Below are 20,225 nucleotides of genomic sequence, written 5' to 3' on the forward strand. Positions count from 1 at the left end.
TATCATTGTAAGTGGGACCAAATAACTTCCTAACTTTTATTTATAATAAGAATAAATTTTCGGGAAAAAATAATAATGTATGATCAAATTCTAATCTGTTTTGTAATTTTAAAAAAGATTGTCGAAAAAATAATGCAATTGAATTAGTTTGATAGCATAGTAAAAAAAATCAAGTTGTTTATGTGTGATACAGTATTGATGTTTTCCAACTTAACAATATTATATCCTTTACGAATAAAGGACATGATTTTACAACTGTCATGTTAGATACAATTTCATTAAGAAAAATCACTCTTGACATAATTAAAAAAAAAACATCTAAATTTCAACTGATTTTTTGGATTTTCCGACAATTCCTTCTAGTCACCTAGATGAAGTGAAATGCAGCTTTGGAAAAGCCAATATGATATCTTGGTAGCAAATATGGTAGACAAACTCACCTCAAATTTCTATTGATTTGTACTTTACTTTTTCCCTCCTCAGTCCTCACATAAAAAGTTAAAAAAAGATGAAAGGATTGAAAGTCATATATAATATTTATACACCCTGTCCCTTTCTCTTCCACTCATTTTATATAGGGTCTATCTTTCTCCTTTCCCCATCTAACAATATAAACGCATTTCTTTAATCTTGATAAATTAGTTTTTAATCACTTCTTACAAATCTACTACCCCAAAAGGGAAGGTGTACTTTTTGCTAAACTGGTGATTTTTGCTCTAAATCTGTTTGTCTGAAAAGTCTAAAACACACAATCAAAAACACCCAGCTTTCTTCCTGGCATCTTCCGTGCTTTGTGGACATGTGCATGACTTTTATTACTCCTACTTTTTAATTTCAGTTTTATTTTAAGTAAAAATGATTGATATTGTCCGTTATTAAAGATATTCATTTTAAAATACCTAATTGTTTAAGTAATGATTATTTAATGTTCATTGTATTTTTTGGAATAAAATGTTTCAAAAAATTTCAATGATCAAAATATCGACGTGACAACCAAACTTACATCTTGATTGTCTACGTGACGACGATGATGCATGAGGTGTAATTAGCCATTAAGTGTAGTCAATTTTCTAGTGTAAACACAGTAAAGTTAAAATGAATGCTTAATTTTGTATATATATATATATATATATATATACAGGGGAGCATTAGGGTCCTATTACACTCTAAGTGTCTTTTCTCTTCTTAATATCAACCATTAGATTGATGGAATGGATGGACTAGATTAAAAGGATCAATCTGATCCCGTGTTGCATTATTAGTGCATTTTTGTGCATTAAAAGGGTAAAGCAGTAAAATAACATACTAAACAGCAGTTTTGAAACGGAAGGTCCGAAATTTACGCGGCATTTTCATCGACCTTTCATCTCCCCTCTCTCTCACTCCATCCCATCAACATTCTCTCCACAAAATTTCTCCCCTAATTCAACAAACCCTAGCCGCCGCACTATTTCAGTCGGATTCAACTTCTAGCAACGATTTCCGCCATGAAATCGCCGTCGATCGACGATTCTATCACACTAAAGCTTCTTCTTTGCTTCGCGCGCTCCGTTGGCAGTCGATTCATCTCCTGCACACAAAAAGGTATGGTTCTGATTTTTTGTTTTGTAGGCAAAAACACTCCTAAACATCAATTGACGTCGTTTGAGTTTAGAATCGAAATAATACACAAAATTGTTTTGCTCGGTTTTGTTGAAAAAGATGAAATTGCGATCATTAGAGTTAGGGTTTTGTTCATCCTTGCTATATCAAGTAATTTCTCAGTTGGATTTGGGTTTTCATCGGCTTACTGACCGAGTTGGTATAATACACAAAAGTTGTTGTTTTTTTGTGGAAGAAGTTGATATTGGGAGCATTTATTTACTGTATACTGGATTTCTGGCCAATATTTACAGTTTTCGTCATTTTTTGGGTGAAACCACACTGATTTATGGTTGAAAACTCATCGATTTCGGCACTCTCGTCGCGCGGATATAGAATGACTAAAAGAGGTCGCCCCTACAAAAGCCAGCCAGAACCGAATGAAGGTTATGCATCATTCCATCATTTTTGTTCATTACTGTCCATTTTTGTTCTGTGGAAGTTTGGCATGAAGTTGTTGGATTCGTCCCTATAGCAAGTAATTGTTTAGTATAACTAGGTTTGTACATTACATCTTCAGTTCTGTGCATTGGTAAATAGATGTCGTGCATTACATGCTGTAACGCATAGATTATTTGTTCTAAAACATGGTTTTTCCTATTCTGGACAGCATCTAAGCAGCGTCGGGTTGAGTTTGACCAAGCAGTTGACGATGTTATTCCCATAGCATTAGCTCAGAAACTTCGGCAAAGGTTAGCCGAGGAAGAACTACAACAAGTTCACGCAATGAAGACGTGGAGAAAAAGAAACCGAGGGGGAAGAAAGCCGACCACATGTACTGTCGACAGAACCCCACCGAGTTCATTTCATGTATACAAAACCTGACTCCCTGGCAGAAGGAAGCTATGATCAAACTGGGTTTCAGCGTTGTTCTAAGTTCAACATCTAGAGTTCAACATCTGGAATAAATAAAGGGAGTGATGCATAGAATAGCGTTATTAATGCAAGGCTATAAATCGATAATGCACATTACCAAAGAACTCGACCAATGGAACAAAAAGAGGGAGTGATGCATCGAATATCATTATTAATGCAAGGCTATAAATGCGATAATGCACATTAACAAAGTACTCCACTAATAGAATAAATAAAGTGAGTGATGCATAGAATAGCGTTATTAATGCAAGCCTATAAATCGATAATGCACATTACCAAAGAACTCGACTAATGGAACAAAAAGAGGGAGTGATGCATAGAATATCATTATTAATGCAAGGCTAAAAATGCGATAATGCACATTAACAAAGTACTCCACTAATGGAATAAATAAAGGGAGTGATGCATGGAATATCGTTATTAATGCAAGCCTATAAATCAATAATGCACATTACCAAAGAACTCGACTTATGGAATAAATATAGGGAGTGATGCATAGAATATCATTATTAATGCAAGGCTGTAATTCGATAATGCACATTAACTATCGCAAAATACAAATTTATTATGCAAAAAATGATCACAGCGCTAGAAATAATAAGAACGAATACAAAACGAAAACTATTTTATTAGTTACAAAACACATCAAGCTTTCCTCTTGCCTTTAGTAAGCTCTTTCTTGTTGGGGTTTGGTGCCTCTTGCACAGCGGAAGACTTGTACAAAACAAATAAATCAGACACGGATCTATTTGACCGATTATGCGATTAATCAATTCACATGTTAAACAGATAATTGCATGCTAGAACGCAAATAATTCATGCTCAAAGAAAGTAAATCCTAAAACATGAATTCTACGGTTTAGAGTTACCGATTTGATTCTCCAAAGAATCGTCGATTGCTTGCGCCTTCTCCACGTGATGATCTTCAATACTAGACCACGGATCTTCTCTCTGGTTCCCGAACTGTATCTCGATATCAGGGTGGGCTGATCTTATCAAAATACTAGGACTCGAATAAAGAAGACAGAAGAAATCCTTTTGGGAAAAGGAGTGGAATTCGAAAATTCCTACAGCTGGGGAGCTGAAATTTTCGAAAATTACAAATAATGAAATTGTGATTTTTCTGTCTCCTTTATTCCCCTATTTATATTAAGTTCCTTATGGGCCCAGACAGGGATCTATGGAAGGTTTTGGATATAGGCTCATCCAATTTACTTTTTACTAATTAAATTGAACCCACAATTTAATATAAGTTATAATTGGAATATTACGAGCAGCCACTACAGAAGTAATATTGAACTCTCCCCATCCAAATCCGAAATTACAAGTAATCCGGGATTCCACTTTTTATTATTTATTTCCCGCGCTTAAGATATAAATGTTCATTAATTAATTAATGTCTGCTATGGACTTAATTAATTAATATCTTATTAATTCCAAGAGTGGACTTAGCAATAAGCATTTATTTATTATTCATAGAGTAATAAAACTCCAACTGGCCAGTTTTTCGAATAATAAAACCTTGTTCGAGCTCCTCTTGAGGACATTATCAAACGAGACTCACCTCGCGCACGTTTCAACATAATAGCAATCCTAGCACCGCTAGATATTAATCACCACTACCCAATATATCAGGATTATTGGGTTGCGAAAAACCCGCACCATTTGATAAGTCAAAGTAGTGCATAATCAATACCGTATGCTCAATACTAACATATGTAGATTAAGAAATAACATTTTATCAAGACCTAGTCTTTCAGTAGATAGCATAAAGACACGTCTTGCTGTTAGATCCGTTCAGTGCTATACCACACCAATGTCATCTTATTTCAGTAAGGCTTAGAAATATGCGGACTGACATTGGAACCTTTCACGATAGGTAGTCTAAGCCTATCTAGGTTGTGAAATTCTTCTTTTTCTTTTGCAAAGCATTGCATAGATCTGACCGTATTACCTTAAAGTGGACGACGCCCACAACCGGTCTACTAAGCAAAAGACTTAGACTTTGTTTACTTCTTATGCATTTAAATGTTTGTAAAACATCTTATAAATGCACAAGCAAACACAATGTAATAATAATAGTGATTCTATTCGTGCGAGACTGCTCGAATAATACTGAATCGGGTTAAAAGTGGATTGTAGAGTTTTACGTATACAAGCAAGATTCTATTCGCGCGAAACTTGCTCGAAACATGCTTTTCAGTATACCAAACCTAACAATCTCCCACTTATACTCAAAACATGCTTTCGAGTATATCCACTGCCAAAAACTCTCCCACTTATACACAAAGCAGGTATTGATACTAGATATATCGAACCACCATTCATTTCACAAGGTGAAAGAAAAATCTGCTTGGTTGTTCTCTGATAATATCTTTTTCACCATAATATCTTTGCTGCGCACTTGATCTTTAATTAATTTCATCCCCATATGTGATTGCTTAGATTAATTAAACTCGTGTGTCCCTTGAGTTAGCCTTCACTAGAGTAGTAAAAAATAATACTCATAGGCACACTCAAACTTACGATTAAAGCTATTAGGAAGATATTCCTAAGGTAAACACATATTCAAAGGATGACTTACTCGATCACTGATTAGTAATAAAACTAAGACAGTGTAACCCCAAGGACATTACATGAATGACTGGTAAACTAGAATATAGTTACTAGTCTTTCTCAAGCACTAGGGTATATTCATTACCTCAATCAAAATCCTTTGCCATGGTTAATATGATATATACTTGCTATGCATAAGCACAACTAATATCAAACTTAGTACACATTATAGCATACATGAGACAACTATATCCGAAACTAGTCTCATAATTCTTGATCTCACTAAGCGTCAAACGACACTTGACTAGAGACAAGACAATTCCATCTTGAGAGGTATAAACCTTTCCATGGAATTTCTAATGCTTAAATGTTCCAAGCAATGTGTAGATATAGGATTCCTAAGAGAATCTCAACATTCTTTCTAGCATATTAAAGGTATTAGATGCTAAGAATGTAATTAGTTTCTCTTAAATCATTTATCTTAAACTGGGTAGACAACCAGTTTCCTACGCCAGATGCCAATCTTAGTTGTTTGCAACTTTTGTAGATTTCATCATCGTAGAGTACCAATAATACCATATTTAATGCACTTTCAACTCCCTGGTGCTTACAGCACTGCTATGGGCAAAAGTCAAATTCCAGACATTTGACAATTTTGATGAAACACATATACTCTGATTTAGATGCTTGCCTAAGACCACGAAGGTCTTTATAAGCTTCCAATCATGCGTTTCTTGCTTTTAACTACATATCCATTAGAATGTTCTAGTAGATGATTTCCTCAAGACTTCTATTTATAGAAGGCTGTCTTGACAATCATAATACATACATTCTAATTTATGTAAGTTCTAATAGACAATAGGATCAAATAAATCCTGGCACAACGATAGCGAGAAGATAATTCTCTTTGGGCATAACCCATTGTCATTGTCTAGCCATTTGAGATCCACATTTACACTTGCAAAGATACTTGCTCCCACTGACTGACACAGCCTATAGGTAGTTTTGCAAGTCTTGTAAAACATGTTGTCTATCTTAGATTGTAATATGGAATCTATCACCTTTTCAAGGATGATTATCCAAATTAACCAATACTACATTGTAGTTAAAGGGATTATGTTCAAGTTGATCTAAGACTGAGTCTTACGACACTCTTAGACCCATGAACTTGTTGTGTTCCAGTGGAACGCTCCCACTACGATATGATTCTTACAATCTTAGGCGCTGAAGTTGATTTTATTAGTGCAAAAGTTTCTAATGGTATGACTTCTTGGTAATGTGGAAAATCCGATATCTCTCTCTTTATTTTGAGAGTTATCACGCTGTTAGGCTTGTAGTTCATCTCTTGATCTTCATACAAGAATTATATCTTTGAAGATTACAGAACTTATAACCTTACATCATTTGGGACAAACCTTAAAACATGCCTCAGTATACAACTCCAATTTCTTGGACACTTTTCCAACACGTGTTGGAACAACATTACACCTTGAGATGTGCTAGACTAGAGACACTCTAGTCCACAACTCGTGTTTTTGTAGAAGGTACTGATGTTGGTAGTTTCTTTAATGTTTATCCCATCAATGATAAGATTTTAATGAGTACAACTCATCACTTAATCAAACTTGTCTTAGAAAGACTTTGATTCCTTCTTACATAACTATCCCATTCATTAGATGAATGCTTGGATTCGTTAATGGAGATTAGACTCCCACTACTGATCATAACCCTTTGCTCGTCTCCTTATGGTGTAAACCATTAAGACTTGCTAGTCTTTCTATGTTGCACTTCTATAAGTATTCTGAATCTCTTGAAAAATCAAATGATTCTAACTCATAGTGCATTAAACAGACTTTCTCAACTGTCAAGCTATTTAACGAAATGTTAAAATCTTGATAGTCTAGATCAGTTCGAACAATTTCTAAGTATTTTCTTGGCCTTAAGACTAAGAGCCATAAATACTTTATCATTCAATGATTAAGAAGTTGATGTGTTGTTGAATACTCAACCTTGTCGCACTTATATTATTTTAATACTATGATGCCTTAAACATCAACCATAAAACAATAGTTGAGCATTAATAGCTCCCACTGCAACAAAAACCTAACTGGATGAAGATCTCTTACTTAGAAGTTGCATTGTCATGTAAGTCATTGTCCTTCTATAAAATAGGTCAATCCAACTCACAAAGCATCTTTTCTCGCTTTAAACAAACTTCGATGACAATCCAGGCTCTCTCATTTCCATATCTAGTCTTTTGTTCAAATGAACTAGGACTTAAGAAAAATGCAGCCTTTATGAATTCGTCATCTATCATGTTACTTTCCTCTAACAGTAATATAACGACTATTATTCTGAATTTCTACTTTTCAGCTAAACCTTCTTGTAGTCATTTCTTATTACTTTAGGCGATGACTTGTGTCAGAAACTATTTGAGTGATCAAAAGATCCTCAAAACATTCTGTCACTCTAGGATATTCTAATCGAATCATCTTGACAGATTCTATTGATATCCATCTTTCATCTTTATTAACCAAGACTTGTCGAGCTACTTAAAGGAAAATAGCTTGACCTTATTCCTCAAAGAGCTTGTCAAGTACATGCATAATGCATTCTCGAACATTCTTCGTGGAATTATGTCGAGGAAATGGAGGACATGAATCATTGAGTATAAACTCAAGGTTTTCAGCGATGAGAAACTTATCCACTTTCATTTCCGGTCTACATAATTTAGGCATTCGAGTTTTCTTTCTTTAAGGATCGCAGACAAATATTAAATGACATAATGATGATTTGGCAAAGAAACTTATTATCACATACTCATGCTCAATACATAATCACAAATCACCACAAAACAATTATGTATCTTACAACTGCAAAATTAATAAATTGTATCCTTCTCTGGAGGTTAATACGCATTAAAATTTTGACAATTTTACTGGTCACAACACCGACGCATCAATAGCTTCCTCCTCTGGAGGTTGACACGCCTAATGCTGCCTAAGCACGACCATCAGATTTAGCATTACAGAATTTTATTTCTAAAACACACTCCCATAACAATGTTCATGTGTTGATAACAAAATCAAGCTATCTCATAAATTCTGATTGAACCCTGAACCTCGCAGTTCCTTAGGATTATTGTCCCCACTCTGCAGGTGGCAATAATATTGGGAACCACTTTCTGGTTCATTCTATTTATTATGTGAGAAGTCCGCCCTTATGAACTTACTGTTTTCGCAGGATTATTGTCCCTACTCTGTAGGTGGCGATAATATTAGAAAATCGGTTTCATAAAATTTGGCAGTCCAACCGATGGAGACCATATACAACGCACTTGTTGTAATCATCACTTAGATATTTTTATATGGTTTTTGCATAATTATCACATAAGCAGATAAAGCAGATAATCCACTTAAAATAGATAAACACCAAATAAACAGATAAATCCATCTAACGCATGGTACTTAAACACAGGATAATTATCGACAATTATTTAATCTAGTCAAGGGAGAATCAATTAAATAATTAAGTTTTATATTGGATCATAATTATCCAATTACTGATAGGATTTATCAAGATAGAGTTAACTATCTAAATCCATTTAGGATTATTCTAGATTTTATTTTGATAAAATCAAATCCTACAATTTCAAGATAACGTTGATCTAGGATTATCATTATTTAAATCGTACTAGGATATTACTAGATAGAAACACTTCCATCATAATCCATAAGATAAAAATAAAATCCTATCAACCAAGATTTATACAAATCTTAATTCTATTTAGAATAGACATCCAGAATATATCAAACATTTCTTAGGATTTCTTAGATAAATAAATTTATCTAAATCCAATTAAATAAGGATTTCTTATATATCATCTTTATCCTAATCTATCTAGGATATAAATCCATAAGATAAGGATAAATTGGATTAATACTTATTTTAATCCATCTAAGATTTGTCTTAATAGAATTAAATCTATTCAAATCTATAGGATAAAATAAATTAATATAAATGTTTATCCTAATTCATCTAGGATTTATCTTGGAATAAATCCATACAAATCCATAGAATAAGATAATATTATTTTATAATCATTCAAATCTATCCATGATTTATCTAGGAACAAATCCATATAAATCTATAAGATAAGAATAAAATATTATATTATCAATATCCAAATCCATCTAGAATTTATCTACGAATAAATTCATATAAACTCATAGGATAAGAATAAAATAATATTATATTTATCTAAATCCAACTAGGATTTGTCTAGGGATAAATCCACATTAATCCATAGGATATAGATAAATATTAGATTGTCATTATCCAAATTTAACTAGGATTCATCTAGGATTAAAATCCCTACAAATCCATAAAAATAAGGATAAAATCTATAATTAATCCTTGATTTAATACAAAATCAAATCTTATATAATATATAAAATCCACAAGATATATTCAAATCTTATTTCTATATTATTCTTGAATTATTTCCAAATTTGAATCCAAGGATTTGGAAATCCTAATCAAAATTTGGAAAGAGAAGTCACTTGACCGAACCTGGCATGGCTCGGCTTGACTCCCACTGAGTCCACGGCCGCTGCCTTGTTTCCGGCAGCCCGTCCCTTGCAGGCGCCGCTGTCGTTGCTGCGTCGTCGCTGTTGCGACGTCGCCTTCACAGCGGCTCCGGCAACAGCTTCCTCCGAGCCCGGAAACTGCCCAAGAAGGGCTCCCACTCGAAAGGTTGTCGCCGCCGGAAATTTGCTGTCTCGCGCCTTCCCGCAGCCATCGGCGCTGCTGTACAGAACAGCCCAGCCCGACGCTCTCGACGCTGCCCGTCAACGTCGCTCCGCTGGACCTCTGGCGTCGCACACCGGCGCTGCTCGCTGCTGCTGGGACATAGTTGTCTCTCCAGCCGCCAGCGCCGCTGTATCGCGCACCGTTCCGCAGCTGCTTCTGGTCGTTAACTCCTCATTCACGCTCGGCCATGTTTAATTCAATATGATATCCATGTAATCATTACACCAATTCAAAGATTACAAAATCAAATTGATACACAAGCAAGGAAGAATTTGAGTCAACGAACAAAGGTAATCAATACACACATTGATTGGATCAGAAATTAGGAAACTAATTCCACAATCACGCGTTTCATTCACGAACAAAATAAACACAATTTTGGTTGAGAATTGGTTCTTGCAATTTGTTCGAGCACACACAACCACGCAGCATACAAAACATGCGTTCAAGCAATTCACATAACAGGAAATTAATCCACATAATCAGAGCCAAAAATTGGCTCTGATACCAATTGTTGGGGTTTGGTGCCCCTTGCACAGCGGAAGACTTGTACAAAACAAATAAATCAGACACGGATCTATTTGACCGATTATGCGATTAATCAATTCACATGTTAAACAGATAATTGCATGCTAGAACGCAAATAATTCATGCTCAAAGAAAGTAAATCCTAAAACATGAATTCTACGGTTTAGAGTTACCGATTTGATTCTCCAAAGAATCGTCGATTGCTTGCGCCTTCTCCACGTGATGATCTTCAATACTAGACCACGGATCTTCTCTCTGGTTCCCGAACTGTATCTCGATATCAGGGTGGGCTGATCTTATCAAAATACTAGGACTCGAATAAAGAAGACAGAAGAAATCCTTTTGGGAAAAGGAGTGGAATTCGAAAATTCCTACAGCTGGGGAGCTGAAATTTTCGAAAATTACAAATAATGAAATTGTGATTTTTCTGTCTCCTTTATTCTCCTATTTATATTAAGTTCCTTATGGGCCCAGACAGGGATCTATGGAAGGTTTTGGATATGGGCTCATCCAATTTACTTTTTACTAATTAAATTGAACCCACAATTTAATATAAGTTATAATTGGAATATTACGAGCAGCCACTACAGAAGTAATATTGAACTCTCCCCATCCAAATCCGAAATTACAAGTAATCCGGGATTCCACTTTTTATTATTTATTTCCCGCGCTTAAGATATAAATGTTCATTAATTAATTAATGTCTACTATGGACTTAATTAATTAATATCTTATTAATTCCAAGAGTGGACTTAGCAATAAGCATTTATTTATTATTCATAGAGTAATAAAACTCCAACTGGCCAGTTTTTCGAATAATAAAACCTTGTTCGAGCTCCTCTTGAGGACATTATCAAACGAGACTCACCTCGCGCACGTTTCAACATAATAGCAATCCTAGCACCGCTAGATATTAATCACCACTACCCAATATATCAGGATTATTGGGTTGCGAAAAACCCGCACCATTTGATAAGTCAAAGTAGTGCATAATCAATACCGTATGCTCAATACTAACATATGTAGATTAAGAAATAACATTTTATCAAGACCTAGTCTTTCAGTAGATAGCATAAAGACACGTCTTGCTGTTAGATCCGTTCAGTGCTATACCACACCAATGTCATCTTATTTCAGTAAGGCTTAGAAATATGCGGACTGACATTGCAACCTTTCACGATAGGTAGTCTAAGCCTATCTAGGTTGTGAAATTCTTCTTTTTCTTTTGCAAAGCATTGCATAGATCTGACCGTGTTACCTTAAAGTGGACGACGCCCACAACCGGTCTACTAAGCAAAAGACTTAGACTTTGTTTACTTCTTATGCATTTAAATGTTTGTAAAACATCTTATAAATGCACAAGCAAACACAATGTAATAATAATAGTGATTCTATTCGTGCGAGACTGCTCGAATAATACTGAATCGGGTTAAAAGTGGATTGTAGAGTTTTACGTATACAAGCAAGATTCTCTGAATCGGGTTAAAAGTGGATTGTAGAGTTTTACGTATACAAGCAAGATTCTATTCGCGCGAAACTTGCTCGAAACATGCTTTTCAGTATACCAAACCTAACATTTCTCCTTCTCCATCTCTTTAAGCATTGGACAGTTTCTAGAGTCGTGATGGCCCAACTCATCGCACGCCTTACAATGTCTAAGAGGCCTAGTAGCCTCCTTTATAGCCTTTTCTCTCTTTGAAATCAGTCGGCTCGCGGAGCTGCTAGCATGACCCTTGGTCTTTACAACATCCGGAGGATGAACCTCTACTACTTCAGGCCTTGGCATTCCGTAAAACTCTTCAATCATGTGCCTCTTTTCAAAGGCCGACGTTGGAGAACATTCAGGTACAACGAACACTATACATAAAATCAAAACAACAAGCATATTAGAATTTAGTTTCATTATATGATATAAATCGTACATTACAAATAAGAAATAGTGCATTATACTTTAATATTTGTACATTACATACGTCGAGTAATACCACACAGTAGCCGAGATAATAACTAAACCCTATATAAGAAACTGAAACTCGTCGACTAAACAAAATACTACACCCTAACCACCAATGACTGCTAAACCCTAGTGGATTAGATTAAACTCGCCCAATACATTCAAACACGACAACTAATAAACAAAACCCTGAGATTGTATAATTCACAAAAAGGACATCAGATTAAACGCAAAACTCCTAAAATATCAATGAGATGAACGAACTCAGATTCATAATAAACATGTGAAGTCCTTAAATTACCTTATTCCATTGTTGGAGAATAAGAAGAAAAATCACAAAGGCTGCAACTTTTTCTTTTCTTGTAATTCACGAATTTCTGCTAATTAACGATGCATCCACATGTTAATAATTCCTCTGTGATATATTGATAGAGAAAGATCTTTTGGAGAAATAAGAAAGATTCTGCTAATTCCATAAAAAAAAACTGATATAATATATTGATAGAGAAAATCAAGCAAATTTCCATAACTAACTCCATTGTGAATTCCTAAAAAGCCCCTACACGATTTTTTTAATCATTTTAATTAATAACATGTGGCATTATTTAGGGCCATAAGATCTTTAAATTGAATGGCCAAGATTAAAAAGGAGAATAGAACATTAAACCAAAAAAGGATATGAATACATCCCTATATATATATATATATATATATGATACTCTCTCCATGTCTTATAAAAATATACTAACAATTTTATTTTCGGTCCGTTTCATAAAGATCGCTCATTTCTATTTATGGAAAGTTCTCCCCAACTTATTAATTATTACTCATACACATTAATTTATTTAAAATTTATGTCATTAGGGTCCACTATTAAACACTAATAACAATGTGAGTCCTATTATCCACTAAACACTATTTTAACTCTTCTTCTCACCATCTCTCTTATTGTAACAATTATGCATTAATATCCGTGTCGTTCTAAATGGTCAGATTTTTATGGGACAGCGGGAATATTAGTTTTTATCGTTTTAAATTAATAGACCTAAAAACACTCCAAGCGATGATACAAAATTGATCCATGGGGAGTAGATCTTGGTCTTCTACAATAATTCTCATGTAATATCTCATTGAAGACTATTTTGTTCTCTTATTGCACATCTCTCTGCCTATCTCTATCTTGTCCATTTGACATTTATACTCTAGTTAACTTTTCTCTAGCCCACACCCCTACTCTACAGCTATAACTACTTGTACTCATTTAAACCCTCGTTCAGTAACATAAATTTTGCTCATTGATCATATATAAAGGGAGACCTCAGAGAATGAATGGATAGGAAGACAAGTCAATCGTCACCATTACCTTCCACTTGTCTGTAAGTCTGTGTTTATTAGTACTCGCTTCCTATTTCACTTTCTTTGCTTCCTATTTCAAGTATTACCACTATCTTTGTTTGATTTCTGAGGTACAACACTTCCATCTCTCTCTGGGACCCTTTTTACAGTTTACATTCATTTCCTAGTTTTTACATAGTTGCAGCAAATTACTGTTAAACCTATTCAATTGAGTAGGTACTCTGAAATGGATATTACTGATTTCTGTGGTTTCTAGTGTTTAAATTCTGACAGGGTAGGAAAATTAATGTGTTTTTTCCTCCCTTTTCACCATTCCTTATTTGCACAAGTGGGACATTCATAAAAATCAAGTCTTTGCAAGAAATGGTGTTGAGTTCTTTTGTTCATTGTTCATATGTTTTCACGTTTGATATTTTACCTCTAGAGTTTCAACACCAAAAAAAATCATGTCTTTTTGGCTGCCTAGCTACAATTTGGACAGGAAAGATCTGATTGGAGGTGGGAACACTAGAAAAATTCAAACTTGCTTTGGTTTCTCTGTTTCTTGAAATATTGAGTTGGTGATTCCTTTTTATTTTTATGGCAGGCTAGCTAGAATGTTGGTTTAAGAGAGCAAAAGGGGTTTGAGTAGATTAATTAGTGTCTTGCCTTCACTAATTTTGCTTGGGAGACAAGGGGAAAAGTTTGAGTGATTGAGGTTGTTTGAAATGGAAGCATCATCTTCAAAGAGGGCCAAGGCCCCCCCTGCAAATGTGGCTCATTGCTTGGTGGACGGATGCAGCGCGGATTTAAGCGTGTGCAGAGACTACCATAGGCGGCACAAGGTCTGCGAAGCGCACTCCAAGACCCCGAGGGTCACCATCGAAGGCCGAGAGCAGCGGTTTTGTCAGCAGTGCAGCAGGTTGTTTCTTTTGCTCAATGCAAAATGTTCAATTTAGTTAACTTTTTTATGATTAGTCCAAATATGGATATGATTGACATGTTGTTGTTGAATAGTCCAAATTCAAATTTATTATGAAATCATTTGCTTAACCAACTTAATCAATACAAAATGTTTAGTTTAGTGATTGTGATTAGTCCAAATGTTGCCTTTTTTTTTTTCTTCTTCTTCTTCTTCTTCTTCTTCTTCTTCTGATATTAGAGTTGTTGAATAGGTTCCACTCCTTGGTGGAGTTTGATGAGGGGAAACGGAGCTGCAGGAAACGTCTCGATGGGCACAACAGGAGGCGTAGGAAGGCCCAGGTGCGTAGTGGAGTGGATGAGAGGGTCGTGTCATTCAACACCGCACCACCACAGATTGTAGCTGCTGGTGCTGGTGCTGGTGCTGGTGCTGGTGTGGTGGGATACCCTTGGGCCGGGGCGGTGGGGAAAGACGAGAATGTGGTCGGAGGCTCGTTGCTGCAAGAGCAGCTCAGCTACATGGATAATATTCAGCATCAGCAACTGCTAATGATCAGCAACAGCAGCTCCTCCTCCTCTTCCTCAGCCTTTGTGTCACAAAATGTGATGATGGAATGTGATGGTGCTCTCTCTCTTCTGTCATCGCCTCCTCCCGCCATCGACTACCACCAGACCACTTCTCCCACCTTGCATTTTCCCCACCAGAATGTGGGATCATCCCATCAAACTCTCTCCTTCATGTGGGACTAACTAGCTCAATCATCATCATCAAGAAATGTCTTTTCTTTATCTTGTTTCAATCATGTTTTTAGCTACAAGCTCTCTACAAAAGAGAATGGGAATCACTGTGTTTGGACTTGGATTAATGATAATATGATTCTTGGTGCATCTATCTTAATTAAGTATAAATTTGAGTAATCAAATCTAATTTGGATTGATAAAATTCAGTTGAGAATCAATAAAGATGCACCATATTGTTGTACACAACTTTTAATTAGTCTTTCTTAGTATATGTGTATGCTAGATTCTTGTTCCCCAGTATTCGGATAAAATCCCAATTATCAACGGATTAGAGTAACTTTTTTAAATTTTCTGTTCTTTTGTTAATTCTCAAATTCCAAAACTATATCTCAATAAAGCCCATCACCTCATTTCCAGGTAACTAGGTTTCTCTAATGGTAACAATTTGAATGGATTAAAGTAGCCTTTTTGAAATCAATGTTTGATATGCTTGAGCTTGACTTGTAATAGTACTACATTATTACTATTTATTTTGGCTAATTGGAATATGAAATTTAAGAATTGTGTCCCAGTGGATTCGAAACTCGAGGCCAAAATCGGACACGAAACTTTATCCTCCAACATTAACTACTTTACTATCAGACAACACACGAATCATCACTTGTGCCTTCTTAGTGTTATGGTTCAAAACCGTCGAACGCCAATAATATTTCTACGAAGATTTAAAAATTGCTACTGATAAAATAATTAATGTAAATAGTTAACTATCTCACCAGTGAGTTTACTTTTGACACAATATTTAAATTTAACTAAAATTAAGATAGTTCAAATTTGCGTTGCCACACAAGTATACATTTTGTTGTCGTGGTACAATGAAAGGTATTTTTGTCTATTTAACTAAAATTAAGATTTTAATTTGTCTAAAAGAAACTTCCCATTATATAAAAAAAAAACAATTTATAATTTGCCTATTTTAGCTATTCTTTAACGATGCGATTCAATTACAATCCAATTTGTTCGTTTTCCTTTTCTATGAAAACAAAACTGAAAACCGAATTTCATTAAATTTTCAAAATAGCCATTTCTAAGTAAGGAACCAAAACACCAACAATTCGGTTGGTTTTTGACTATACGCTTACAAAAACGTATACAAAACAGAGGAAATTTAATAAGTATATTGGAAAAGATAGATAAATAAGTTCCATGTTTTTTTATTCTGAACTACTTATGTATTGCTATTTTGTCGCTCGTCAATTTTAATTTTGAGCATTATTTTTATATCAAAAATTGAATAACTTGAGTAACATAAATTCATTTATTTTCAACCAAGATCATAGAATCGATTCTTGACTTTGAGTATGAACTACTTTAAATCATTGAGCTTGTTACCACACCATCTGAGATACCTACGAATCAGAAAGAAAATAAGTCATTGAAACCGTAGATGAATGTTGAACTAATTAATCAATGTTTGTTTCATTAGAATATTAGGACAATAAATTACCAAAAACAATCACGGTTGAGCCTATCTGTTAGAACATAGACTTAAATTGTAGTTGCACTGTTAGTTCTACAAATTGAATAACCCCAAATTTATTGGGCTTGTATAAGACATGGTTAATATTATTTGACCCAACAAAATTTTGGGTCACACTATTTTTGACAACTATATTAAACCTTGTTTAATAATGTCTCATTCGAGCCTTTAATTACATCGATGTCCATAAGAGTCGAAAACTCCATTAAATTAAGCGTTTGAAGTTGTCGCGAACCCATGGTGCGGAAACTCCACCTAACTCTTATGAGTTGAGATTTGCTTTCGTTCTTTGTTCGCTATTCATGTCAGCGACGACCTTCTTCACTGTATTTGACCTCACGAGTTTCATTACCGTCATGTGAACTGTAACTCAACAACAAAATAAAATAACGAACAAATTAGGACACTAGGAATTGATGAAAATACCCATGAAATGAAAGATGCGAGACACTCATCATCACATGATGAAATGTAGTCGGACACTAGCACAACAATATCACATTCTCAACATTTTATCGATGTTTCGTGTTTTTCAAAAGGGACCATCTTGTTTGTCCTTAAACACCACCTAATTAAAATCCTAATGTATAATACACATATATAAATTGCACGATGATCACGTTTGAAATTGCCCAATTCAGGATTACTAAAGTGAAAACATGCATGTGATAAAAATATAATGGAATTAGCTTTTACTATTGTGACACGTTATAATAAGAAATTGCATGTATATATCCAATATGGTCCCGGAATTTAGATCAATTAAATTAAGTTAGCTAAAACATTTATGAGTTTGAATAATTTAGATGGTCCATTCTAATATTTGTCTCACTCTAGTTTTTTCGCAATGGTCTTAGATTTCAAAAAAGAAATATGCCTATATTGGGAGAGCAATGACAGGGTCAGGTGGGGTCGATCGATCCCACCATCGCCTATGAGGGTAGGAAAATGTCATTGCATTTGGTTTTTTGAGTTGCTACGATCTTACGGTATGGATGTTCTATTGTATTTTTCAATGTGGAGGTTCACTTTCATTTTTGTCTGCCATCTATTGGCCGCTATGACCCTCTCACACCATCTCTGTCTTCCGATGCCAATGAAGTTCCTTTTCATTATGTCCGACTCACGAATTCTACTTTCTAAATTCTACATGGATGTAAAGAGTTAAAGGAAAGGAATTCATATCAACACTCCACTAGAAAGAAACCTCTAGGTTCGAAAGGTAAAAAATAAAGGCCAAACATGTTGCATTCAATTATAAAGTGTTCTTTTGGAAAAGTTGATTTTTGAAATTCATCACTTCTTTCTTGTGAATTAAATCTTGCATCTTAATTTATATAGTAGCTAGTAATTGTAAGTCATACCACTTGGTCCCAAACACCCAGAAAATTAATTTTGAATATTGAATCACACTCTTTTTATAGTAGTTGCATTATCATTATAATAAGGGGTAACTTGCCATGATTATGCAAATGACCCATCGTTACTATTTTATTAAATATTTAATAATTGTTCTAGGGGATATTTAAGTGACCGCTTAGTTAAGTTAAACTAAAATACGATAATTGCAAGAATTTTAAATATTTAAATGGTTACTTAATTAAGAACTGAGGAAGCGCAGGCATTAAATTTTAATCACTTATTTTGTAATTAGGAATTGAGACAATATAATGCACGCGTAGTTGAATATGATTGTTTCTTTATACAAAAGCACATATTTTCAAGTAAAGGCAAGTGTTAGTGGTTGTCTATGTGATTGAATTATTGGGGCTAATGTGGTGTAGTCGATTAAGACATAAACTACATAAATCTATATCTATATATATGCAATGTGGTATATATAGTGTAGTCGATTAAGACACAACCAGTGGGGCTTTTAATTTTAATTTTAATTTTAATTTAAGACAGTATGTATTGTTCATTTTTCACCTTTAGTTCTTTCCTTCACTTTCTTGTCATTTGAGTTTTTTTATCGCGGGTGTGGCTTGATTTTGCTTGTTTTTACGTGTTGCGTAACGCTTGAGCAAAAAAATGACGAGCACTATAGAAGCGACTTGAAATAAAAAATACTACTAAAAATATTAAAATTAAAAAAAAAAAAAAAAAACAAAATACAGACAACTAAGATCCCCAAAAAACTGAAATTGCATAGATTCAAATGTTTTTAATCGTTGTTGACGGGCATTTACAAGTACTTAGCATATTTGCTATATATGGTGGAGTGGAATTGAAATGGACACCTAATTAATTACATCTAGTATATATATACAGTCATCGATCAAGAACTTTGATTTCTTCATTTCTCAAATTCGTAGTACAACCAAGAACCAATTTGATGGAGACTTATGCACTATGCGTGCAAGCAATGCATACTCACCATTTATTATTACATTTTTACCTCCGTTGAATTTTAATTGGTTAAGCTCCTTCATAACTCACATTAACCCGTCTCTTCTCTTCATTATTTAGGCTCAACAACACTTTTTAACTTTTATTTGCTTTTTACATTTTATCTATTGTATATTCTGAATTAAGTAATTTTTCAATTTATTTAAAAAATAAATTTGTTAAAAAATAAATTTTAATTATATTTGTACACTAATACAAAAATTAGATTTAATATTAAAAGAGAAAAAACGCAAAATTTAGAAAGAAAATCAAAATAAGAAAAATATATAAGTAAAATAAAAATTAAACAATGTAAGCTGATAAAAGAATTAAATATAATATTTTTAAAAAAAGAATAAAAATAATATAAAAACAAAAAAATGAAACGGAAAGCTAAAGAAAAAGGGATTGTAAAAACAAATGTTGTGGTAGCAAGCCTGATAGTAGTTAACTCGTTACAGAAATATAGGAGTACTATAATTTATACTAATAAAATATATCACGACAATCCGTCAATGTTCGCACAGTTTAGTGACGCTCGTCCCTTGAACGAGCTCGAAGGTCTGCATCGCCGGTGCCCTAAATATATACAATAATTAATGGTTCGTTCAACATATATGATGTTGGCCCACATGTTACAAATTGGTGACAAGTGACCACACAAGTAGAATTTCTATGGGATATATTCTTAGGCTAAGAAGAAAATTACAAGTTAAATCTTGCACTCTTATGCAAAAATTGACAAACACAACATAAGATAACCTAATTTTGCAATTGATTAGGCCGACAATAAGAACTTGTTTGTACCCTCAACATTGTCTATCATATTTTCTCCACTAGAGATATTAAAATGACATGATTGTATCAACAATTGATTATGTGTATGCAATAGTGTCTATTTGTTGATTTTGAATTGTTATTATGTTGCTAGCTAAT

At 34.2% G+C, this 20,225-nt stretch overlaps 1 protein-coding gene across 4 annotated transcripts; it reads left to right on the forward strand.

Moving 5' to 3' along the window:
• Window positions 1-13,553: 13,553 nt before the first annotated feature.
• On the forward strand, window positions 13,554-15,511 carry LOC125215731 (uncharacterized). 4 transcript variants are annotated; one of them, XM_089067385.1, is made up of 4 exons: window positions 13,554-13,743; window positions 14,148-14,221; window positions 14,310-14,624; window positions 14,878-15,511. In XM_089067385.1, the coding sequence occupies exons 3-4, from the start codon at window positions 14,431-14,433 to the stop codon at window positions 15,371-15,373; spliced, it is 690 nt and encodes a 229-aa protein (XP_088923511.1). In that variant the 5' UTR covers window positions 13,554-13,743; window positions 14,148-14,221; window positions 14,310-14,430; the 3' UTR covers window positions 15,374-15,511. The 4 variants fall into 4 exon arrangements, with proteins under 4 accessions (XP_088923511.1, XP_047973214.2, XP_047973215.2 ...); XM_048117257.2 differs by having other exon boundaries at window positions 13,554-14,221; XM_048117258.2 differs by lacking the exon at window positions 14,148-14,221 and having other exon boundaries at window positions 13,554-13,833.
• Window positions 15,512-20,225: the final 4,714 nt, after the last annotated feature.

This window comes from Salvia hispanica, chromosome 3 (genome assembly GCF_029641045.1).
Source record: "Salvia hispanica isolate PSC_SH4W2 chromosome 3, Shi_PSC_v1, whole genome shotgun sequence".
Lineage (NCBI taxonomy): Eukaryota > Viridiplantae > Streptophyta > Magnoliopsida > Lamiales > Lamiaceae > Salvia > Salvia hispanica.

What these genes read in the sequence shown, in the direction of transcription:
- LOC125215731 (XM_048117257.2), top strand. Translation starts at nt 14,431, where the DNA reads ATGGAAGCATCATCTTCAAAGAGGGCCAAGGCCCCCCCTGCAAATGTG. An exon ending in TTTTGTCAGCAGTGCAGCAG is followed by an intron (nt 14,625 to 14,877) that starts GTTGTTTCTTTT and finishes GTTGTTGAATAG; the next exon opens with GTTCCACTCCTTGGTGGAGT.